Source organism: Macadamia integrifolia, chromosome 4 (genome assembly GCF_013358625.1).
Source record: "Macadamia integrifolia cultivar HAES 741 chromosome 4, SCU_Mint_v3, whole genome shotgun sequence".
NCBI lineage: Eukaryota > Viridiplantae > Streptophyta > Magnoliopsida > Proteales > Proteaceae > Macadamia > Macadamia integrifolia.
Genome location: NC_056560.1, coordinates 16,464,792 through 16,490,542, shown reverse-complemented (window position 1 = coordinate 16,490,542; position 25,751 = coordinate 16,464,792). Strand labels below are relative to the sequence as shown.

At 37.3% G+C, this 25,751-nt stretch overlaps 2 protein-coding genes across 3 annotated transcripts; both read left to right on the top strand.

Moving 5' to 3' along the window:
* The first annotated feature begins 9,719 nt into the window (after nt 1–9,719).
* Nucleotides 9,720–15,425, top strand: LOC122076928. 2 transcript variants are annotated; one of them, XM_042642586.1, is made up of 3 exons: nt 9,720–10,496; nt 12,899–13,049; nt 13,391–15,425. In XM_042642586.1, the coding sequence occupies exons 2-3, from the start codon at nt 12,905–12,907 to the stop codon at nt 14,926–14,928; spliced, it is 1,683 nt and encodes a 560-aa protein (XP_042498520.1). In that variant the 5' UTR covers nt 9,720–10,496; nt 12,899–12,904; the 3' UTR covers nt 14,929–15,425. The 2 variants fall into 2 exon arrangements, with proteins under 2 accessions (XP_042498520.1, XP_042498519.1); XM_042642585.1 differs by having other exon boundaries at nt 9,721–10,496; nt 13,382–15,425.
* Nucleotides 15,426–21,781: 6,356 nt separating this feature from the next.
* Nucleotides 21,782–24,282, top strand: LOC122076169. The gene has a single exon (XM_042641479.1). It carries the CDS (start codon nt 22,253–22,255, stop codon nt 23,972–23,974), a length of 1,722 nt encoding a protein of 573 aa, XP_042497413.1. The 5' UTR covers nt 21,782–22,252; the 3' UTR covers nt 23,975–24,282.
* Nucleotides 24,283–25,751: the final 1,469 nt, after the last annotated feature.

Genomic DNA, 25,751 nt, shown 5'->3' with positions numbered 1-25,751 from the left:
ATTCTGTTGGTTGCAAAATGTAAACAAACGAGCCCTCTTTCAATCAATCATAATCTGTATTTCTGATTCACATTGATAGATTTAAATCCAATATTGGTAGGTAGTTTTGAAAATCTTTTGGAAGTGAGAGGCACTGTAAATGGAATCCATATCATATCTATCTATCCCAAATGCTGTTTTTATTCACATATGAGGGTAGATTATGAAATATTTATCATTTTTGGAAAAAAATAAAAAATAAAAGAGAGTTATAAAATATCAGTTATTTATGTTAAGTGTGGATTGATGAGTTAACCAGATCATTTTGTTATGAGAAAATATATATGGGAAAATAGTTGATATTGGAAAAATCCTATGATTAGGTTCACTGTATTATGCATTGCTATGATTGGTCATTGATTTTGATTTGGAAATTTCATTTTTGGGTGTATAAATGCTTTGACTTGTGTATTATCTGAAATATTTGATGAAGAGTTTACCATTCTAATGAGTATTAAGTAATGTTACTGATTTTCTCTGTTTTCACATCTAATTTTTTTTTTAGCAATGAATGTTAAGTGTGCTATTGAATACCATTGGAGTGGGAATACTGTAGTTAAAATTGTTGATCCAGACTTATATGGCTACTTGGACATGGTGTATGACATTTACAATGAACTCATCACACATGTGCCTGTGGGTCATAATGTAGTTTTCCAATTGAAGTGTATACTACCAAACAATGAGATAAGGGAGGTAACAGATGATCCATCAGTGTATGAGTTGTTTGGCTTGCATAGTTGTGATATGATAAATATATATGTGGATGACATTGTTCATAGCAAGTCTGCAACCGATGAATTTACAGTTAACCGGTTCCCTAGCAGTCTGGTTAATGATAGAGATGGTGAACTTAATGATGAACATAGTGGACAATGTCAGCAGGCTCTACAACCATATGGTGCTGGTGCTGGTCCTGGTCAGAGCAAGGGAAAATTTGCTGTATGTAGGGCTACTACTGGTGCTAATAGTAGTGGAAGTGGAAGTGCTACTGCTTGTGCTACAGCTACTGCTAGGGGAGGTAAAGATACCAAGACCATTGCAAGGTGTGTGAGCATTGCTATTTCTAGTGGAAGAGCTAGTAGCAGAAGTGAAGCTACTGGTAAGAGACTTAGAGTGTCTGATGAGGTTGTCAGGGCTATTAGCAATAGCAATGCATGTTTGGATGACTCTATAGTTGGATATGATGAAGAGTGGAAAATTGGCAACGAAGATGAGTGGGATGATGAAAGTGAAAAAGAAGATGGTTAGAATGACAGTGAATCTACAGAGGATGATGGGTATGGGAAAAATGATGAGGATCCAATTTATGATGACCTATCTGGATATGAATCTGAAGAGTATTATGGTCAATTTGGTGAACAAAACTATGTGAGTGAAGGTGGCAAGGTGAAGATTGCTGAAGGTAATGTATATGGAAATATGCACAATTTCAGGGAAGCTTTGAGAGAGTATATACTACAAGAGGGGTTTGATATTATCAGGTTGAAAAATGAACAAACTAGAGTTACAATTATATGGAAAGCACCAAATTGTTCATGGAGATTACATGCTTCACCAATATCAGATGGTATCACTTACATGGTAAAGACATATAACCCATTTCATACATGTATTAAGGCAACCAAGAACAAGTCTACTACATCTAGATGGATAGCAATGAAACTTCTTCAACAGTTGAAGGTTCAACCAGAAATAAAAATAGAGATCATGGTTGATCACATGCAGAAAACATATGGTCTTCAGTTCCACTATACCAAGTTGTATAGGGCACATAGGATTGCCCTAGAGATTAATGAAGGAAGCCATTCCACATCATATGCAAAATTACCTGCTTATGCTAGGTTGGTACTTCAGAAGGATGTTGGGAGTATTTTTAAGCTCCAGTTTGAGAATAGGAGCCGTATGTCAGATAATCTGATTTTTAAAAGATTGTTTATCTGTTTTGATGCTTGCAATAAGGGTTTCTTAAGAGGATGCAGACCGTTCATTGGTCTTGATGGCTGCCACCTCAAGGGCCGGTATGGAGGGGTTCTGTTGAGTGCAATATCTATTGATGGGAACAATGGTATTTTTCCTATTGCATATGGTGTAGTTGAAGTTGAGTGTAAGGATAGCTGGATGTGGTTTCTGGATAATTTACAAGATGCTCTACTCGATGACAGTGATGATATGTCACTCACATTCATGTCAGACAGACAGAAGGTATACTTTTCTTTCTCTTTTTTTATTTTTTATATGTATTTTGAATTACTCATTTACATGTCCTAACATTTTCCATATGTGTTGTATAGGGATTGTCAGTTGTGATTTCCACAATCTTCTCTTATGCTCACCAAATAATCTACAGTAGGCATCTATATCAAAACCTGAAGGCAAAGCACCCTGGTATGCTATTGAGACTACATTTTTTGGCTGCCTCACAAGCTTCAACTGAACTTCAGTTTCAAAAGGAAATGAATAGCATCAAGGAGATTAAGGGAAATACATACTTGTATTTGAATGAAAACCCCTCGAGGATGTGGTTAAGGCATGCCTTTGATGTAGGAGCAAGGAGTGATCATGTCACGAACAATATGACTGAGTCATTTAATCATTGGATTGGAGACTTAAGGAGCAAACCCATTCTCACATTGGTTGATCACCTAAGGGTAAAAATAATGGGTAGGCTACATAGAATGTATAAGAAGGCAACCATGTGGGAGGGTAAAGTAACACTAAGGGTTATGGTGAAGTTTAACAAGGTTCAACAAGAAGCAAGGCATTGCAGGTGTCAACCGGCAGGTGAAGGTCAATTTGAGGTCTTAGATAGATTTAGAAACAGATTTGTGGTTAATTTGAACATTACAGATGTGATTGTAGAGTTTGGGAAAGCACTGGTATACCTTGTCTCCATGTTGCAGCTTCTATATCATACATAAGGGGAGAGTTGGTCAACTATTGTGATCCATTTTTCAATATTGGAAAATACTTGGATACATACAAAAGGATGATCCATCCACTTCCAGATTTGGCAGTGTTGAAGGATGATGCTCCTAATAAGAGAGTACTACCACCAAACCTGAAGAGGTTACCAGGTAGACCTCACAAAATCAGGAAAAGAGAAGCAGGAGAAGCACTTCCTTCAGATTTCAGGAAGAGATCATCATCAATTAGGTGTAACATCTACGAGAAGGAAGGACACAATAGGAGGACATGCCCAAGGGCTGGAGATGCTAAGCAGGATGGATGTACTAGTAAAAAGAAGAATATAAAGGTAAATGCAACTCACTTTATTTATTTAGTTGAAACTTGTTTAATAAATATCTCATGCTTATTTGTTGTTGTTGTGTAGAATAAACATAAAGGAGAGAGTGAAGATGAGATCAGCACATCTCAACGACTGACTAGATCACAGGTAGCTATGTCTAGCACAGTTGGGTGTTTACAAGACAAGGTATTGACCAAGCAAAAGACCATCCGAGCAAAGAGGACAGCAAGGGAGAGGGAGAAGAAATGAAGTACAAACAATCTGGATGTTTTAATTTAGAACAAGAAAACAATATTGTATTAAGTTACTTTTTATGACTTTAAGACAGTTGGGTGTTTCCTTATGGTATTGGATGTTTTTGATGGATTTGGTTTTTTTGTAAGAGCTATTTCTATTTCACACTAGACATGGTTGTATGGAATATGTTATGAACAGGAATTTGAACAGGTATTCATGGATATGTTTTGGATGTTTCTTTATGGTAGAGGTTGTGATGAAATATGCTGGTTTCAAGTGTGTAATGTTACAGGTATTTAATTAAGATATTGTCCATTTAATATTAGACATGGGATGTCAATTTGGCATGAGAAAAATTAATTGTCAATTTTGAATTAATTATTTACAGGTATTAAATGTCATTTTATAGCCAAAATGCTGACCGTTTGTTTTCGAAACTCATCACAATGCTGGCCCTCTCTCCATCAAAATGCTACCCATTCAATTTGAGGGTTATGATTAATCAATAACTTAGTAATAAGAACAGTGAGAATGAACAATTTCATTTAGTTCAGATTCTTACATACTTGACACAACTTCACTATTAAACATTGTAAAGTCATTTTTTAACACATAGCACTAAACACACTACCACAAGAACACCAATTACAATTTTCATCGTTCCATACGCTTTCTCTAAATACTTAATTATTTTCTTCAAGGCACGAATATCTTCTTTCATATGTTGACTTTGGATTCTCTCACCAACAACTGCTTCTAAATTAGTTGCAGGGGGTGGCAAAAGTATTGGTGTAGCTATAGGTTCACACCATGAGAAGAATCGACATCATCTTGGTGCTTCAGGGCAGTAGTAGTACAACATATTTGGGTGCGAACTGGACACTGAAATTCGCACCAATGCCCTTTTGGGTTCAGGACATTTGCATCTAACATTCACAAACCTTAACCCAATTTGACTACTGTCATTGACACTCGTGGTAGACATCGGTTATATGCAAATTAAATATGGTAAAAATGGATTACTATTACTTAGCATCCAAAGTATGAGAAATGCTCAAAATATAGACCCATAACTCAAACACAAGGAACACAAGTCATAGATCTAGAACAGATAAAACACTGAAACTTACAATGTAACTTCACCAGCCCTTTCAAAGCTCTACAAAGCAACAGAAACCACCATATTCATCAGCATGCAAGCTATTGGAAACAGAACAAATTAAGTGACAAAGCACCCATGAACCCTCAAGGAAATCAGGATTTCAAACAAAATAAGAAGCAAAATCAGATAAATTCAAGGATACTGACATAGTAAAGAGTCCAAATTAATTACTGAATTACAAAACAATCACCATTCTCATAACCAAAATGAAATTTAAGAACACAGAACGAAATACAATAATGGAGTAGCAGAAGAATTTAAATTCGCCTCTGTTGCGACAAATATTAATCAATCCGAACTGAAAAACACCCCAATCGTGGGATGATTCTCATGGACAGTGAAATCTCATCATCATCTTCTAGATGCTATTACACTACTTAATCAATCATAGATGAAAAATTAAAGAAAAATCCCCATCTCCAGTATTCCATAGGATATAAACCCTATATTAACCAAGGAAGAAGAACCCTAAATACCCAAGAAGAAGAAGAAGCCGAACCCTACATACCTTGGGAGAGAGGTTCGGACGCCGGAGGGGGGAGAATCGCACTTCGGAGGGAAGAGAATCAGACGCCGGAGGGATGGATCGAGTTGCAGGTTACCGTACTGTCGTTGTCTTCTTCTTCTTGTCCGACCGAGTGAGTGAGAGGAGTGAGATGAGAGATGGGTATAGAATATGCAAATAAAAGAGAGGGCAATATTGTCCTCTCACAATAGGTGGGGGCATTTTGGGTATATTATAAAAAAACTAACCGATTTTCATTCATTTAACACGGTCGGCTAACGGCAGGGACCGATTTGAAATTTTTTGAATTTTTAGGGGGTGGCTTTGACGTTTCGAAAAGTCCAATGGGTGGCGTTGAATAAGGACCAAAGTTCAGGGGGTGGCAATGCAATTTTCTTAAAAAAAAAATCTGACCTTTTTTATTTTTATATGAATAAGAAAACAAAATATTCTATTTCATACACGAAATGTCGTTTTCTTAACGAAATGACTACCAAACGCAGCCTTATTTCTTTCTAGATACATAAATCATAAGTGATAAATAGTCAAAACTTAATTTTTTTTTCTTTTTTTCTTTTTTGGTTAATTGATGAAATGGAATAGGTTTTTTGGTGTTTTTTGTTTTTTAGCATAAAAAAAAAAAACTAAAAATCACATTTTTAAAATGTTGTCAAACGGGCCCTTAGTTTATGTATCTCATCTTCCATCATCTCTTCATAGTTTTGTTGTCTGTATATATTAGTTCCATTCCCAAAACTCATATGGGAGGCCTTTTTTCAAATTAGGTGGAAATCTAATATGGATGTGGAGATCGAGGCTTTGATTTATCATAAAGCATGGACCTTGGTCGACCTCCTTCCAAATAAGGAAGTCAAGCAGTGCCGTCGAGTGTATACTATCAAAGTATAATCTCGATAGCTATGTTAAGTGGCTGAAGGCTCTATTGGCTGCAAAATGGTACACTCAAACATACAGAGTCAACTATTCCAAGTCATTTTTCCCCTACCGCTTGGTTGACCATGTTCAGACCATCTATATTGCAAATATTGATTGGTCGTTGTACATCTCGATATTAAAAATGTTTATTTTATGCGGTATATATGAAGTATTTTCATGAGTACGTTGCTCAGAGGGATAGCAATGGTAAGGCATGCAATGTTTATAAAGCAATTTATGATTGGTATGATAACATTAGTATTTGTTGTTACAAAGCGTCAATTTACGCAATGTTACTTTGATCATTTAGTTTGTATTCATCATCATGATTCTAGAGAGGTTGTGGTTGTTGTATATGTCAATGACATCAATATCTTTAGTATAATGAATATTTTGGCAATGATTGAGTTGAGTCTTAGCTACGGGATGATTTTCTAATGAAATCTGTAGGTGTTCTCATGTGTATTTTGAGGATTCAAGTTGTAATGAGTTGCAAAAACATTAGCCTTTTTCTCGATAGAAGATGAACATTAGCACACATGACTTTGGGAGAACTAATTTATCTTATTGTGATCATACTAGATATTTCTTTCGCAGCTGGAGTTATCAGTCAATCTATGAAAACATCCAAACAGACTAATTGAGTATTTTACTGTTTATTGGGTTGATTTTTAAGATGGTAGGAGGTCTACTATTGGCTATTGTACCTTTGTTAGGGGAAAACTTGTCACTTCGCAGAGTAAGAAACATGCCATGATTGTTTTGTCAAGTGTTCAATCCGAGTACAGATATATGACACACACTGTAACTAACTAATCGTGGGTGAAGTCTCTTTTATAGAACTTTGGGTTTCATATGAACAAGCTAGTTGACACGTTGGCAATAACTAATTAGCTATCTATATTGCAACCAATCAAGTATTTCATTAACGAATCAAACACATTTGATGAAGATTAAATGGTCATGTCATTTAGTGACACTCGAAGCTGTGTCAGGTGATACTCATATCAATTCGTTATTTGAATGCATCAGTTTTAACATAAAACGTTGTTGGTCCAAAATTTATAGAAACAATAATCAACCCTAAAACCAGTCACTGACATTAATTATTTTCTTCAAAGTTCGCTTTGATGATGGCGGAAAACTCTTTTACTTCTACCTCTTATGCATTTTGCAAAAGATCATTTAGACGATTCAATTGATATGAGTTGAATTTTAGGAAGAGCACCTATAACTATAGATTCCAGTGGAGTGCTAGCTATTGCAGGATATACTAAAAGGGTATGCTGCATATCTTTTAAGCTGAAGGAAGCACATATAAATGGCCTCCCTTTGTGTAAGAATTTGGATATTGACAATATTGATATACATTGTTGTTTTTCTTATTTGACAACTCGAGCTTTTCGGATAAGGGGTTATTGTTGTGGTGACTCCTTACGATATTGCTTTTTGCAATATTTATAGCCTTCCATTTACTATTGATTCTCGAACACTCTTTATATGACCAAAATCCACAAAAACAATAACAATTTTTTTTTTTTAAATATAAAAAAGAATGATTGACGCCTAGCTTGCCTAATTAAGAGACCCTCATAAAACTTCTATCGCAACTAAGTATTACAAAAAGAAGAAAAAGGCAAAGCAAGCTCATGATTCTTCACACATGATAAAGAAAATGTCGAAGATGATGACTCAACAACGTTGTAAGGAAAATAAAGGATTTTACTAATATATCTATAGTAAAAAAAAAGTGATTTTTATTATAAATTTGTAATTACTTCAATATACATTTAACTTGAAGATGTAGCATATTAAGAGTCATAGATATAGTAAACCTTTAATTTATTGGCAACAGAAAATCCCTAAAATATTCCCATTATTTCATACACCAAATTTTATACAGCTTGAAACTTTTTTCTTGTTTTGTTTCTAACAGTTAATTTACAAAATTATCAAAAGCCAATATTACCCCTATGCTTACCAATCAAGTAGCCAATGTTTGTTCAAAATTACTTTTATACCCGTATGCTTACCAGTCAGGTGGCCATTGTGGTGCATGTAGCTGGTCTGTTATAAGACCAACTCGAAACCAAACCGTTAAAAAAGGTTTTTGATTTCGATCCGGATTGATCCAGTTTCTTATTAATTTTTGTTACAAGTTTGTAATCAGTCCACAAATTCGGTCCTGTTCAGTTTCGGGTTTTCATGTATACATAAGAAAACCTTGGTTTATGTTGGGCTCATATTTTCTTATCGGGTTACCATCGTTCTTGTCTCGGTTTTTATTGGATTTTATATAATTTTTTGTTTAATCCGGTCCAATTTGATTTATATTTTTACCAGTTTCATAAACCCAAACCAAAAGCTAACCAATAAGGGGTTGTAACTGTTTAATCCAGATTGAACCGATGAGTTTCAGTTTCTCAAAGTGGGTTGGGCTGAACTTTGACACCTTTGGCTAGACCTATACGCAACAAAAAGAGAAAAGGGAAAAAGAAGCCTAAAAGGGAGTCCGTTGAATATTCACATAAGTGAAGTAGGAGGTTCAATTCACATACACTCACACATCGACACCTTTGGACGGAATGAGAAGTTATTGTTATCCTTCTTTTCAAATATTTAGAAAATTAATAAAAGAATAAAAAGGGGAAATAATCCCAACAAAAACGGAAGCTAATTGATCTCATCCCTCTTTTATAATTCCATTACGAGTCTCTCTCTCTCTCTCTCCCTTTTATTCTTTTTGTACGCAATTCGAAAATATCCCATGTGCTAACTAGCAAGAGTAAGAACAAAATAAAAAACCTATAACACATCAAACTCTGGATCTTTTTGACAAAACCCATGAGAGATATTTTGAAAATGCAAAAGAAGCAAGAAAAGAGAAGTGTCATATGATAAATCCATCACAAAAAGATTATGCAACATAGTTTTGAAGAAATCATGAGATGAGATCTACTAATGCTTGGGTGCTATAGTATGATATTACAATTTCGGTGTCTTCCCACCATCAAAATATCTTCATTAGTCGTTCTCACTTGACTTAATAAATTTGGGTTCTTCAGATATTGAAGGAGGCTTGTTGAGGAGACAACAGTTCTTGAGAATGCTACCATTCTTGAGCTTCGTTGCTTACCCCCCATGAGAGAGAAGAAGAAGGAATAAATTGAGTGAGAATAAAAAAAAAAAAAAAACCGTGAAATTACAAAACAAAACAAAATGAGATTAGTTAGCTTCCGTTTTTGTGGGGATGATTTTCCTCATTTTTTTTTTATTTTAATTATTATTATTATTATTATAATATTTGAAAAGAAGAATAATAGCAATTTCCTATTCCGTCACAATCTTAGCAGGTGTCAACATGGAGATCCACCGGACTCCCTAAAAGGCAGTGTGACCCTGCGTCTAGACACGGTGGAGGGCAAAATAACTGTTATTTATCTCATTAAAAGCGAAAAGTCTACCCATATTGATAGTTCTACTAGTGCTCTCATTGATCATCACGTTGGTGGAGGAGCCACGCTGCCATATGAGGGGTATCCTATGTAATTAATGAATAATACGAGCGGGTTTTAGCGATATAAGATTGGGTGTGAAAAGGATTCTCTTCCGGTGGTTGATAGCCGGCTTTGTATCCTCGTACCGGCGGCTTTTAAAACGCGATTCTCGTGGCTTTACCCTTATGAGTCTTTTTATTTGCCCTTTCAGATTTCTTTCAATTTCTTCCAAATTTATCTAATCTCGAGCTAGATTCTTACCGATTCCTTCTTTCGATCATCAAACAGATCACGTTTTCGCTCAAATCGTATTCTCCTCTCTCGATTGATTTCAATTTCAGTTCTTAGCTTTCCGTAATTCTGATTCTAGGGTTAGGGTTTCGAAAAATTCGGACCGCGAGCTCTTCGCCGCCGATCTGTCCATCCTTCCGCGGTCGATCGAACTTTCTCTGTCTTTGTCTTTTTCGTTTGTTAGTTTTGTCGTCCGATCGGCTTTAATTTTGTAGATTATTTCGATCTTTTTGAATTTATAGGGTTTCGGGTTCTCGAATTCTTGGACGGGGTTTTGATTATCAGATCTCAGGGGAAATAGGTATATACTTCGGTGAATTGTTGTCTTCTTTTTGGATCGGTTGTAATTTTGTGGATTTCTTTCGTGTTCTTTAGTATCTAGGGTTAGGGTTTCGGAGAAATCATTCCTTTCGTTTTCTCGCGAATCGGTCGAGGAGATCGTACCTTCCCTTCGAGAAATCACGCTCGCTTCTTGATCTTATTGTCCGTGAGGAGTTCGGATCTAGCGGGATATTCATTTCGTCGCCTTTTTTTTCACTTGTCCGAAGCTTTTAATCGGACTATATATTTTTTTTAAAGGTAAAATTCAGCTTTTGACCTTGGTTTCGCATATACAAATACTGTAATATTTGATCATGTTTCTTATCATTTCAGACTGCATTTCAGGGAATTCTTAGTTCCGTAGTCTCCATGTCTACATTTGCATGTCTTAAGACTCCTGAATTAGATTTTATATAGGTGTTAAGTTGATTGGTTGGTGGCCTTGTGCGTCACGGAGAAGGATTGAGAATTGGTACTCTATGGTTTTGTGTTTAGCTTCAGTTGATCATTATTATTCAGCATTGCATTGGTGATCAATCTTGTCCAGTATGCATTTGGTGGTTCTAGTTCTTAGAATGAGAAATGAGTGTCCTTAAACGATCATGGCTGTTGTATCCATTGGGGGACTGTTTTGTGTGACCTGTTGGTTTTTGTTTTTGGCATAAGATATTGACATATTGTTTCGAGGATGGAAGAAACTTTTAATTATTATTGTTTATCTTTTCTTAATTCATTTCGACTTTCAAAGCACTAGTATTGATTTATTCTGGGTTATTGAGGCCTGGTTCATATTTTCAAAACCTTCTTAGGCTGATAGTATTGTGAATTCATCCTGCCTTGGGTGACTGGTTCATCACTCTCTTGAAGTTAATTGGGAAGGTATCAAATTTTCTGGTTTGTGTTGTTGCAAGTGATATTTGAGCTTTTGATATCCGAGGTTTGTGTCTTCCACATTGGAGGTTGTAGCAGTGTCATCTTCTCAAAGAGGAAATTGTCTTTCCTCAAATTGCATTGTATGGATTGTCAACTCATCTTGAAGATGCATGAGTGGTATAATCTAATGAAAAAGTAGTTAAGTATCTATTTGACACCTGTCTTCATGTATTGCTGATATTGGTAGACATAGTTTTACTTCTGTTTGAAACTTAAGGAATAAGGTTCAGATGGGATCTTGATTATCAGAAAAGTTCATGACTTCTAAAGCTTAGTCATCTGTGAGGTTAAAGCTGCAATTCTTTATGATTTTGTCCTACCTTACCCACTGGTTGACTATAATTTAGAAGAAGAGTAGCCTGATTGATTACATTGTTTGGTTTAGCTGACTAAGTGTTTTCACGGTACAACTTATTGTGTATTTGCGTCTCTAGTAATAGGCTTTGTAAGGGAAATTTTGACCCAAGAATTGTATGACTCTGTGTATTTTCATGAAACTGCAATTGATAGGAACAGGTCCTTGTGAATATTGTGCTAATTTATGTTATTAACTGTCGGTGCATCTGCCATCTAGACGGTGTTTGGCACAATGAACATTATTTGTGCATTTTGCAGCATGCAGCACCTCTGATACCGGTTTGAATTTCTCTTTCTATATTCATAGTTGGCAGGTGCAGACATCAAAAAAGGAGATGAAATTAGAATTTGTGGGATAAGAATTGATATGACCAACTGATTGAAGGGGATCTTTTGGATTTCCTGTTAGAGGGGGGTTTAGTAGTCAAAATTCAAGCCTTAGCTTATCTTTGTGATGAGTGATTTTTACATGCTGTAGGAGTCTGAAGCACTAGAAATTAGCGTTGAAACAAATTATAAAATTGAGGACAGCTTAACATGGATGTCTTTGTTGATTTCTCATTTGGGTGCTTCGTACATTGCTGTGGATATCAAGATGTAAATATCATAATTGATCCACCCTATTCGAACCCACAAATGGTTTTTTGTGATGAGCAACCAAAAGGTGAGAAAAGAGACAGGAATTTGAAAACCATGGAGTTAGAACCTACAAAGCTCTTTATTTTGTACTCAGGAATGTTAGGTTCTGGCTTCTTGTTGGGAGGATAGAGGAACTTGCTCATAGTTCTGATGTGTTCTAGGGTAGATAAGTACAATGGGAAATGGATGAACAAAAGATAAGAGAATAAGCCACCCATCATTAAGAGTCGTGACCTGTCAAAGTGGTAACCAAGAAGAAGAAAAGAAAGTGATATTACTGAAAATGTAATGGGGTTCCTGTGCTGGATGATGGCTACATGTGGCAGAACATGGCCTTGACATATGGGCTTGAGTATAATGAATATATGGTGCAAAGTGTGTGACTGAATATGACTTTGTCGATGGCCAGACAATGGCTTGTTTTGGCTGGTTACAACTTAACAACAGGACTATTTAGGGGCCTGTTTGGGCTGTGGCCTTGTACTGCATCCAGTTCTAGTAAAGTGTTGTCTGTTCCATGGCATACGATCCAAAAGAAAATGTTTTTACAGTTGTCTATGGTTCCCTTTTGGGCCCTGTCTTCTTCTATATAGTTATGTAAAATGTTCTGCTGTTGTGCTATGCAATACTGAAATACAAGTCATGCTTTCTCTTAGGCATGATGGAGCCCTATGTTACGGCTTCTTTTGCGTTTACTGATCCCAAATTTGTCTGTCCTCCTTGTTTTGCAGTTAAACATGGTTTATAAACGACCATTTGGTGATGAAGAGTCCTATGAACTTGCTTTCAAGCACCCAAGGCGATTGGATTACAGTCGCCAACTGTTCTCATTTGTTGAAGCTGTTCCCTGTAATGACATCCCTCAGGATCCTCAAGCTTCAGGTAAGATGGTGCTTTTCTCCGCTGCTTGCCATCCATTTCCATTTCCATTTCCAGTGCCATATTTTTGGGTCCAGGTGTTGGGATTGTGCCACCATTCAGTTAATTCCATTCGTATTTCTCACTCCAAGGCTGACTGGACCCACTGGTCTCTTTAGTGCACTGACCAGATTATAATCTGGTAATCTACACGATTATGGTTGATTACTTTTTGATTTGTGCCTGAAGACTCATGATTGGCTAGACATTTTGAGGGTCCCGACTGCCTGGCATGGTGTGTTTTTATTATTTGCCTAGGAAATCTGCCTAGTTACTGACTTGATTCTTACATGAAGTTGGTGAAGGTGAAGGTGAAGGTGAAGCTGAAGCTGAAGCTGCATTCAGTAAAGCTCAAGGGTTTGAAAGGATTGTAAGCAGCACCACTACTGAAGAGTGTACTGGGGCTGATAAGGAGGTTGTCTCACCTGCTCCTCTCGGTATCTCTGGCTTGTCATGGGTAACCAGCAATACAAGCGAAGAAAATTCCAGGCCAGAGACTGCAGCTAGAGCATCTTTCTCCCCAGATTTCTCTGAACCTGACTATGCTGCAAGGGTGATGGGTCAGTCTGATGAGATTTATTCGTTGCTTTTGGGTTATCCACCTCGAAAACCAGTTCCTGTTGGACCTGATCATCAAGCGGATGTTCCTGCATGGGGCATTTGGGGTGTCAAGAAAGCTTCTAGTTACTTAGATGAGCCTGATCCAGTTTCCCTGAATCAGGCTTCAAGTTCAGACATATTGATGGATGATGACAATGGGGAGAAGATGATGGGGACTTGTATCATTCCAATGCATGACTCAGAGCCATCTTCTTACAGTGGTGATGAATTTGGAAGTGGCAGAGCGGACTGCACCTGTCTAGATGGTGGTTCCATCAGGTGTGTGAGACAGCATGTCAAGGAAGCAAGGGAAAGGCTTAAAGGAACTCTTGGTCAGGAGAGATTTGTGGGGTTGGGATTCTGTGAAATGGGAGAAGAGGTAGCACAGAGATGGAGTGAAGAGGAAGAACGGGTTTTCCTACAGGTTGTGTTCTCCAATCCTGTATCTTTGTGCAAGAACTTCTGGGACCATCTCTCAGTAGTCTTCCCTTCTCGGACGAGGAAGGACCTTGTCAGTTACTATTTCAATGTCTTTATGCTACGGAAGCGAGCTGAGCAGAACAGAACCATCCCACTGAACATTGACAGTGACAATGATGAGTGGCAGGAAAGTGATGATGGCGAGGAGTTTGGAACAACAGAGGATTGTGAAGACTCTGTAGTTGAGTCACTGGTTGATCAAGAGGATCCTGGGTATAAGCAAGAGGACCACGAAAAGTATTTCAATGATGATGATGAGGATGGAGAAGAGATGTATGATGATGATGATGATGATGATGATGATGATTTGGAGGGTGCTGAGGGTTCTGCTGGTGAAGAGGATGGGAATGTTTCAGAAGCATATATTGAGAAATTGCCTGATGGCTGCAGCTTCAATCCTGCAGTTAAGCTTGGAGTAACACATCCACATGATGGTGGGGAAGATAATGATGTCCAAGATGATTCTTGCACATCCTATGAGTGTCAACACAGTGGGGCTGATTCCAGTGGTCCAGTTGATGCAGGGGTTATAATGCAAGAGAGTCGACCTGAGAGCAGTGGTAACAAGGTCTTGCAAAGCACATACGATGGTTTAAGTAGTGGAGCCGAACATGGATATTGTTTGGAGCCATGTGATGCTAAAGTTTGGGACATTGGATATCTCACCGGTCCAAAAAATGATGCCGACTTCTTGCCGACATGCAGTATGATTGAAGAGGTGTTTGGGGAGGAAGCTTGGAATAACAACAAGGGCATCAGCTAGAGTTTAACTTTGAGAGTGTGCCTTATGCTTCCTTTGCATTGAAGGTGGCTTTTGGTGAAGCAGTAGGGGACATCTTGATACTATTGTGGTCTCTGTCAAAGGAGGAGAAAAATAAAAATCAGTAGGGTATTGTGGTCTGGTGGTGGGCTCGGCAGGAGAAATTATTTTTTTCTGTTGAGCAGCGTAGGTGGAGTCCAATTTTTGTTTTTTGTACATTTCATACTACTGTGGAAAATAGAAGCCCTGCCTTACTGTAAAATAGTGTTTTTATAAGGTGGGTGGTTGGTTGGTTGGTTGGTTGGTTTCCAAGAGTTCTGTTTAAGGTGCTTACCTTAGAATCTAAAGACCGTTTCTGGATTGCCCAACCTTTTACCACCCACCTTCAAAGGGCTAAAACACCCACACTTTGTAATCTCTTAGGAAGCGTATATATTGATTGACAAATTGATTTAGTTAGAGAGACCTGGGTTTTATAAGAAAATTTGTTCTTGTTACTATACTTTTTTTTAGCCTCATTTGGTGCATCTATCTGTTAATGATCTGATGTTTGGACTTCAGTGATTCCTTTTAAACAGGTACAAAATTGGTTGTATAGATTGAATTTTTTAATCAGTCTGTGATTAATGAGGTTTGCAAGTGAGGTATCAAGAAATGGCCGTGTGAATAAATTGTTTGGTATTCTTGAGCCGGATTGCATAAACCAATTTCTTAATATCCACTATTGCCTAAACTACTGACTTAGATTTTTTAACAAAATTGTTTGTTTGGTAATTTTATTGATCTTTTCAACTCAATTGCTTAGAAATCTACACATTTATAAGAAAAAATAGCCAGTATGTTCTACCTTTCTCAGAAATAATGTTAAAATGGCTTAAAAAGTAATATTTTCATAATTTTATTTAAAAAAAAAAAGAAGGGAGAATGGTGTTTTTCATGCCTTGTGTTGATTTTCCTATTAGCATCTCATCTTTTTTTACGCTAAAATTCTGACTATTAGATATTTAGGGCAGTATGATGATTCCCACACCCAAAAACATAATTTGATTTCTCTTAATTAATTAAGAGCAAAGTGAAAAGCATATTTAAAAGCTTTAGTTCTTTACCCTACTCTGAATATGTGGGTCCTGGGTCCCATTGGTGTGGTGTACAGATTCCTTCCTACACTAGCAGTGTAGAAAACCCTCTTCCATGGGAAATATTTCATAGTTGAAGTGTGTCTGTGTGCCCTCTACATATGCAAATGAAAGGCTCTGGTATTGAAGAAGGTAAGAAACAAGGTCATCTTTTACCAGAATCATAAGAAGAAAGGTACTTATCAATGGAAGTGAAAAGGCTTAATCTAGTATAAAGCACAGTGGGTACTGTTGCTTCACTCTGGCTTGTATACTCTCTATTAGTGTTACGATATGATACAAGTGCCTTGGAAGACTTAAACATGTTCATGCTCGTTCCTCACTTCAACATTGAGAGATCCTTTACTGTTATATATTATTCCACACAGAGGCTTGACCCAAAGTAAAATACTGTTGGCACTTAACACACAAGCCTCTTTTTTTTTTTTCTTGATAAGAACAAGCCTCTTTGATCTGTATTTTTTGTTAGTTAATTAAAGTTGATTGTCCCTATTAATCTAATAAGTGGGCCTTTTATATCCTGTCCTAGCAACTATTTTATTGGTTGAAACTTGATCTTTTGTTTAATAATCCAATGAGTTGTTAAGCTTCTTGTATCCTTATCACCCACCAATTTCAACTCCTGTCCGGTTTTCCGCATGTGACGGAAAATTAAACATATTTTTTCGAATTGCTTAATAATTAATCGACGAACATTTTCTTGTCATATTTTTGAGAAATTTTTTTTTTTTCGCTATGGTAGATCTTATTTTTAAATTTTTATATCAAGATCTGCATAGTTGTGAACCTAACTTGGTTGAATTAGTGTGATCTTGTAACAGCCGACAGTGTGTAGTTCAAAAGCTAGTTAGTTATATATCTTAGGGACTCAGCAAGAGAAATCTCTTGTTATGCAATCAGACCATCTCTAAAAGGTGGAATTATACTTTCCCCTTTCCAGACGAAATCAGGGAATCCTGACTAGGGGGTGCCTACAATTTTGCTCCTAGGGTAGTGCATTTGATTCTTAAACTCAAATGCTTTTGAGAGCCTTAGTTGAACAGAAGAAGCAAAGAAGCAAAGAAGCAAAGAAGCAAAAGAGTGATAGTGCTCTAGTTCTTGCCCAATACCACCTCATCTAATCCATAAACAAAGGTAGAAATTGGCCCACAAAACATAAAAAATCTGAATTTCATTGACTTATTTGAGTACTTCCCAAGCATTGCTGGAGAGAACTTGCTCAAAGACTCATGCTCCATTATTACTATACAAGGAACACATGGTTCTTTATGATTAGAGCATAGATAAAATTGGGTTGTGGACTCCTAGTTGCTTGCACATATAGTTTTTATATATATTTTACACCCAACCTTCCCTCCCAAGCAGTCCCAACTCCCAAGTGAGCATCAACACTTAAAAGTTTCTCTACATTGAATGTGGAGGGAATCTTCACATCCCACTCTCATTGTTACTACTGGATTGTATTTGGGAAGGATATTTTTTACTTTTGTCAATGTGGGTGCGAGTCGAGTCTAATTGCATGATCACATCACTAATGAAAAAGAGATTTCTCTACACCATAAATTAAGTCTCAAATCTTAATCACATATTAGCCCAACAAAATTTTCATTCATGATAAATGATCATCAAATGTATGAGCTGTATTTTTTTTGTGGGTTGAGAGAGAGAGAAAGATTCAATTGCTTAACCCAAGGGGGTAGCGCTATTGGTGAGCAACGAACTTGGTATAAGTCATAAACTCGGACGTCTTAAGTTTGACTCCCACTAGGCACACTTTGGGCCACTCACACGGGGGTGTTTAGTGCTCTTCACTGCTTTCAGTGAAAGTTGAATGATTCTCATTCAACCCCGATATGACCCGGTCCATGCGGTTGTGGGGTCAGTATGGGCTCGTAGGACTAGTCAAGCCGAAGGCCTAGATACTGGTCATTAGCAAAAAAAAAGAGATTCATTTGCTTTGGAAAATTCAACTCCCTGCTTAACTGAAATGGATAGTCTGCAAACATTATGGTGTTTACTTGTGAGTGTGGATCAAGTTTTCGAATGAAAACAATTTTCATAAGATCTGATCCACACAGAAAGAATCCACCACAGGGTTTTTCTATGGATAGATTCCATCTGAGCGGAGCAGTCCCGTATCAGAACCTGATCTGCTATCTATACTTGTGGCTACAATTGCTAATTTTTAAATTTATTTGGAAAGCTAGTGAGTGAGATATGTGATAGTGTTTGGTAGTCCAAGTAGTTGAGTAGGGATACCTAACCAGCAAGGTTTAAAGCAAGGAATTGATTAAAGCTTAATATTTACTTTACTAGTATTAGCTTTCTTATTATCTTTAATTCACTGATTAGGGTCAAGCAAGCCAGACCCCAACTGCCATACTGGTCCCAAGAGAGAGAGAAAAAAAAAAAAATAGCACCATATGTTGGTGACACGCCTGAGTTAAAGATGAACAGACTATTGCTTAAGGTAATGTATAAAGACACATGAATTGATTATGTATCACTAATCCAAACTATAACTCCAATATTTCTGCAAATTATCTCTAATCCCTTATGACGATAGGGTTTTGACATGCAAATGATCAAATTAAATTTCACATTATGCTTAATTGGATCCTTCTTAGACCTTGTATTGGCGGGAGCCTCGTGCACTGGATATGTCATTTTTTTAGCTCAATTAGAATATGTCAATTTGTAGAAAATCTTGAAATGACAATACTCAATTACTCCAGAAAAGAAGTTGGGATTTGGTCATGTAGCATGTGTATGCATAGTTAGTGAGGACCAGCTAAATTTAAGAAAAAAGTATATATAGTATAACAATGTTTCACTATTTGCCACCTGGCAGTACATAGGTTAGTTTATATAATAGAAGACTCACATACATATCAATGACAAAAAAATTAATCCAGAGGAAGCAAAAAAAGTAGTTCAAACTCTTATTCAAAGTTCTAGTAAAATTATCAAAATGCCATCATATGAGATGAATATAATAAAATACAAAATGGCATTTTTTATAATTTTTGTTACTTCTAGTACTCATTTTAAGTTTCAAATTATACCAATGACATGTTTACCTCGTCTTCTATCACATAAACTAACCTCTGTACTACCATGTGACAAATAATGAAGCATTAGACTTCATCAGACATAATGACGGGAAAAAAAAAAGGATTTTAAGGAATGGAAGAAGTGAGATCTTGCAATATAAGAGAAACCCATCAGAGGAAAGTGAAAAGTAATACATGACTAGTGGCGGGTGGTGGAAAGATATGTTGGAAGTGATAAGAATTGGCCAATAAGAATTTACTATTGCTTGCTTCCACCATCTCATGCTGGCTCCATGGTTAGGTCATGGGTTGAATTGAAGCAATTGGTTAAAGGACTTGACTAAAGCATGAACCAATTAAGGTTGGGGCATCTCCTTGTCTTTAGTCTTAAACTTAATAATGTAAAGAAAAAAGGGGGGGGGGGGGGGGGGGGGAAGGCATGGGAGAGGACAAGGAGTGGCCAACCTTATAAGATGTCAAAGGTGTCAATTTAAGAATATCACTTAATGGAGGGCTCTTAAATTAAATCTTAATCAGTGAAGTGAAGTCTCTATAGGATGTAGGCCATGTCCAACTAATGTGAAAGAAACATTCCAAAGTGGGACCCAAAAAAAGAATTTTCCAATACAGGTTTTGGATCTACGCCACGTGGCGACCTTTTGTCCTTTATTTGGGTCCTTCCACGTGTGATGTTATTAAACTCTCATATCAATATGGAATATGAATGGGATGTAAATTCTTGTACTGTAGCTTTCCCAATAGTTAGCCCACTGGTGCAGTAGGCCAAATTAATGTGATAAAATCAAGAGTGGGTTGTGGTTGAACCAGGTAAGCAGGTTGGGTTAACCTGGCTGAACTGAATTGAACAGACCTGGTTCTAGCCCTTTTATTGTTTTGACATTTCTAACCATGGTATAGGGTGATGGGTTTAATACATTTATAACAAAATTTCAAAGGAAGTCTCCATCTTCACAATTTGATTTAGACAAATTTTTTTATTTAAAAAAAAATGCAAAATTTATTGAGATTGGATCCGTTGTGTTCGCCTAATTGTACAAGTTAGTCTACAATATTTGTTCCACTTTCTGTCATCACAAGAGTGATGAGGGGTATATTTGAATACAAAAAGAACAAGAGTTAGATGCTGATTTGTACGACTAGATGATAGTACAACAAAATTGATTCTTTCTCAATTTTATAAATAAATCACAATAACTTTTTGTTCATATCAAGATGAAGATTCATATTTAATCAAAACTTTAAGGTCAGAATAAGTTTACACTTCAAAGTGCATGAACACACCCATACCCACTTTGTGTTCATGCATGTTCATTAGAGGAGGGGAGGGGGGGAACAGAAAGAACAAAATGACACAAGTTAGTTCTCTGGTTCTCCCTTTCATAAGAGATTTGATAATTAAGAAAGGATCTAGATCTGTTGGGGTATTATGTCTTGTATTCCGTCGTTTGCATAAATGGGTTGACATCAAAAAATCGTTTCAGAGGCCAAGGGCACAAAGGACCCTAGGGTCCTAAGCCTCGAGACTTGGAGGAATCGATCCACCTCGTGCATCATCTTTGTTACTGGGGCCTCAGCAAGCTAGTGGGTCCATGGAAGAGGTTCAGGGCTGCCACCCTGAGTAATTTTTTTAGGTTATATGATTATTTTGGTAAATTAACTCTATAGGGTTTCATTATATATTTGCATTGAGTTTTTTTTTTTTTTTGGTAATCAATCTAAGAGGTGTGAGACAAGTGGTTGTAACTCTTTCGCCATTGATAGCAAATCTCATCTCATCGTGGGCGAATCATCTAAATCTTCGTATTTGCATTATGTGATGATTTATTTGTGATTTTCATTCTTTTTTACATCGTTTTAGGTTTTCATTTTTCACAAAAATCACATAACTTGATTAGCTAATTAGGAAAGCAAGTTTTTAAATCCAATCCAACTCTGATTGTTAAACTTAACCTTACGACAGTTGAAGGAAGGCTCATTCCAATCCAGAATTGCTGATCAACAAGGCCGGCACCATCAAACAGATTCCAACTCATGTTGGCCAACCTGTGACAAACTTCTATATATATTAAAATCACAAGAAAAAGAACCAAAACTCTTCCCTTAAAGCTTAATGTTTCAAAACTAATAAAAATGAGAACTGCCCAAAAGAAACCCAATATCCCTTAAATTAATCAAAGATGAAATATGAGTCTTAAAAGTCAAAACATCCAGAAATAGACCAAATACCCATTAAAATAATAAAAAAATGAAATATAATCAGTCTTAAGTGATCTAAACCAATAACCTCTCCACCCTAAACTATATATTACTGTTTGTGATAATATTAATATTTATAAAGAACACTAGTAAAAATGGTTTAGCTTTTCTAATGGACCATGGTTACATATAAGATTGTTCTCTACTTTTCTGTAAGGAAGAGCAAGACAAAGAAAGAAATAGTTAGGAGCAGTTAGTTTTAGTGGGCTCCGCACATCTTGGGATGCTCAATCTAAAGAGATCCTGACCATTGGATAGGATGGCGTAGGATTCTTAGTTGAGTACACGTGCTTCTATCTTTCCTTTCCTCTTTTTTATCTTTGCTTCCATGCATGGATTTCTCCTCCAAATATAGCACCACTGACCACTCCAAGAAGAATAGAGAGAAAAGAGGGGAAAGCTCTCTCTCCTTCCTTTTAATTTTTCTTTCTTTTTTTATGCTTTGGCCTCTTCATCGCCATCATTAGTAAGAAAGTTCATAGACCCATCGCTTCAAATTTGAGATTTCTCTGCAAATTTCAACTACCCAATACAGAGTGTGTGAGAGCAGTGACCAAATTTAGTGGGTTTCGTTATTCAGATCTTGTTCCTGATCACGAAACTGTAAGAAATCCCAGATGGGTACTCTTCTTATCAGTTGAGAAGCAATAAAGACGCGATCCGTTTTGATTGCCGTATCAGATTCGGGCTCTTTCTTTGGTTTCTGTGATCCGGGTTTTGCTCAGTTCCTCTGTTTCTTCAGCATTTGGGTGTTTTTTTTATGGCATGAGATCAAGAATCCGATTTTAATTCTCGTTTTGTTTTCTGATCTGTGTTCTTCTTCTTTGGGGTTTATTTGGTTCTTTCGAAGTGAAGTAATTGATGGAGGAAGATCAAGAACAAAAGCATGTATGCAAGTTCTGTAGAAAGAGATTCCCTTGCGGAAGATCCTTGGGAGGTCACATGAGGTCTCATATGACCATGAATTTAGCTGATACAGAGGAGAATCTCAGCAAGCGCAAAGCAGCTTCAGCTACAGCTAATGGTGGAAGCAACAACAGTAGCAGCTTCGTGGGCTTTGAAGCTAATGGTGGTCATGCTTGTTATGGTCTCAGAGAGAATCCCAAGAAGACATGGAGGCTTTCGGATTCCAAAGATGGACTGGTTCGACAAGGGAAGTTTTGTAAAGAATGTGGTAAAGGATTTCAGTCATGGAAAGCTTTGTTTGGTCATATGAGATGTCATTCTGAGAAGGATAAGGAGAGGGTCTCTAACCATAGCTTGGAGGATGATTCATGGACTAGTGAGAACCAGAAATTGGTAATGGATAGCCAATCTGACAATGAAGGTGCTGCTGCTCCGAGGCGTAGAAGGCGATCTAGAAGAATGAGGTACAAGACTGTTACTGCTTCATCTTCTTTCTCTGTGGCCAATGCTTCTTCTTCTGTCTCAGAGATTGAACAAGAACAAGAAGAGGTAGCCATGTGTTTGATGATGCTTTCTAGGGATGTGGGTCACTGGGGTGGGTTGAATTCTGTTGTTGCAGAGTCTTCTGATAATAATTCTATGGTTTTAGAAGCTGGAACTAGATCTTCAGCTTTGGATAAGCGAATTCCTGGAAAGTTTGCCTTTGATGATGGGGATGAGACTCTGATCAAGAGTCTAAAGATAAAGAAACCAAGAGACAAGAAGTTAGAAAGGAGAAGATCTGAATTCCAGGGTAATGATTTCGGGTTCTTGAAGGATGACCTCAAGAAGGTCGAATCCGAAGTGTCTGTGGATGGGTTTCTTAGGGATGATGAACTGAAGAATACGAAGCTTGAAGATGGAGCTGAATTGGGGAAGGATTTCTCCAGTAACAGGAAGTACAATCGTAAGAAAAGTACATTGGACTATTCTGAAGCTGAATTGGGGAACGATTCAATTGAGGAAGTTGGAATGAATCGAGCTGATTCAGAGCTTGGGAAATATAATTCAAGAAAGCGAAGCAGAAGTGAAGCATACTATACTGAATTGGGGGGTGATTCTAGCAAGAAGATGAAGCATGATGCTTCGGATTCTGGAATCTGCAGAGACAGTCATAAGAGAAGCAGGTTTGAGTGTACTACTTGCAGCAAGACATTCCATTCTTACCAAGCTCTTGGAGGACACAGAGCGAGCCACAAGAAGGTCAAAGGCTGCTTTGCTTCGAAGATCGAAAGCAGTGAAAACAGCATTGACACAGATGTTTCTCCTGATCCAACAGCTGACAGTAAGATTAACAAGTCTTGCAGCAACGAGACTCTGATCGAGGAAGAGGACATTGCAGAGACAAGTTATGGATCGAAGAAGAGCAAAGGGCATGAGTGTCCAATCTGCTTCAAGGTATTTGCATCAGGTCAAGCTTTGGGTGGACACAAGAGATCCCATTTGGTTGGGGGCTCTGAATACAGATGCAATCAGACCATTGTAATTCAGCAACAGCTTCCTGAGATTCGTGACTTGCTCGATCTCAATCTCCCTGCTCCCGTTGAAGAAGAAACCAGTGGCCACATGGACTTCAATCCATGGTGGGTCAGAAACAACCCAAAGCATGAACCTTTTGTGGGTCTGATCTCTAACTGAGAAACCTGATTATGGCTATTTTTCTGAAGAGATGCAAGATTGTACAGACAGGTTGGTGGATATTATTTCATTAATTCTTTACAGATTCAAGGTCATTCTCTGCAAAGGCAACAGTTCAATTTGCTGCTTAAAGCTTCTAAGTAGCAGTTTTTCTTAGAGCAGCTCTTAAAAGTGTTTTTTTTTTCCCTTTCTTTCTTTCTCCTCCCTTCCAGTCTGAATAAATTTCTATTGTTGCACATTTCAGGTTTGTCAATCTGTTCACTTTGAAACTTAAATACTATAATTCAATTTTATGTTTCTTCTTCCAATTCTCCTCTTCTATCTGATAAAGTGAATTAGTCTATTTGGGATGGATGAGCTGAGATCAAGCTCCATATGTTGGATAATGTAAACCTGTAGTATCCTGTATACTCTTTTTTGCATAGTTCACACTGGCTTTAGTAAGAATTGCTTCAGGAAAAGGGCTTCTGTGGTTTTTCTTGCCATGTAATTGTTCAATGGCTACTGTGTTAGCTGAGATCTGATAGATGGGATTGGAATGCTCTCCATGTCTGTAATTAAATCATCAATTGACATAAACTCTGATATCTCTGTTGATACTTTGGTAAAGCCACTTTGTATTCCATTTACCTCTTGTCCCTTGAGATGAATTCTTCTACTGGGGTTTAATTCTTGTTCGAGTTCTTGCCTGGAGAAAATATAGCTTTAATGGGTTATTAGTTGGGCTGCTTTGTAATTCTCAGAAGAAATGGATGGGTATGGTTAGTCTATGAAGTCACGAGGAAACATGGTTGATGACCCTTAAATGCATATTGTAATGTACAAGATGCCATGTCAGCTCTAGGTGGTTGTTTAGTCACCTACCATAAAACATGACAACCCATCTCACTTAGTCACTTCACATACTGGGCTGGAAACTTTTTCTGCTCCTCTTTTAACTTAGTCCAGTGACAGTATATATATATATATATCTTAATCCTGAAGTCTGGCCCCAGAGAGAGAGAGAGAGAGAGATGGATTAAGTTAGCCTCAATCAGCTTCACCACAAAAGGGGAATCTGTCTTTGTCCAGATTAGTTGAGGTTGCTTCGGTGAACTCTACTTAATGACTTTAGCTACAGCTTAAGCATGCACCTATCTTACAAAGATCCAAAAGCAGTGACACTAAATTGCACAAATTCAGCTCAGCAAATGGACTACCACTTGGATAGAAAAAAATTTCAAGTATGATTCGTTCAAACTTACCAAGATCAGGCCAAGACCATCTTGGAACTACTAACTTAGTTCTACAGTGAATCAAGAGTATATGGGATCATATGTGTTTTGTCCATGGCTTTCCTATTGTGCTTATCTCAAATCAACCACTCCACCCACATATATTAGATATTTGAGCTTGTGAACTAAAGCTCCACTTGAGAAAATTTAATTATAGTTTTATACAGGAGCTAATCTTCCTTTTGTTAGGTAAAGCCAGAGCAAATGAAGCTGACCTGGATTAAAGTTTGATTAGAGATAACAACCAAATGAGAGAGGAGGAGGAAGAAAAGAGGGGGGGGGGTGGGGAAGGAACTTAGAAGGCAGCTTGTAACATGCAAATGGCAGGCAACCCTCAAATGGGAATCCACATGACCCCCACACCTAACCATTGGTCTGCATCAAGAAGTCCCCAGATATGAACTAGCTTTCTTTTGCTATAGAAAACAACTCTTTACTCAAGGCTTAAAAATGGGAATTGGCCAATTTCAATCTGATTTGTTAAACCATTCTCTTACTTGCTG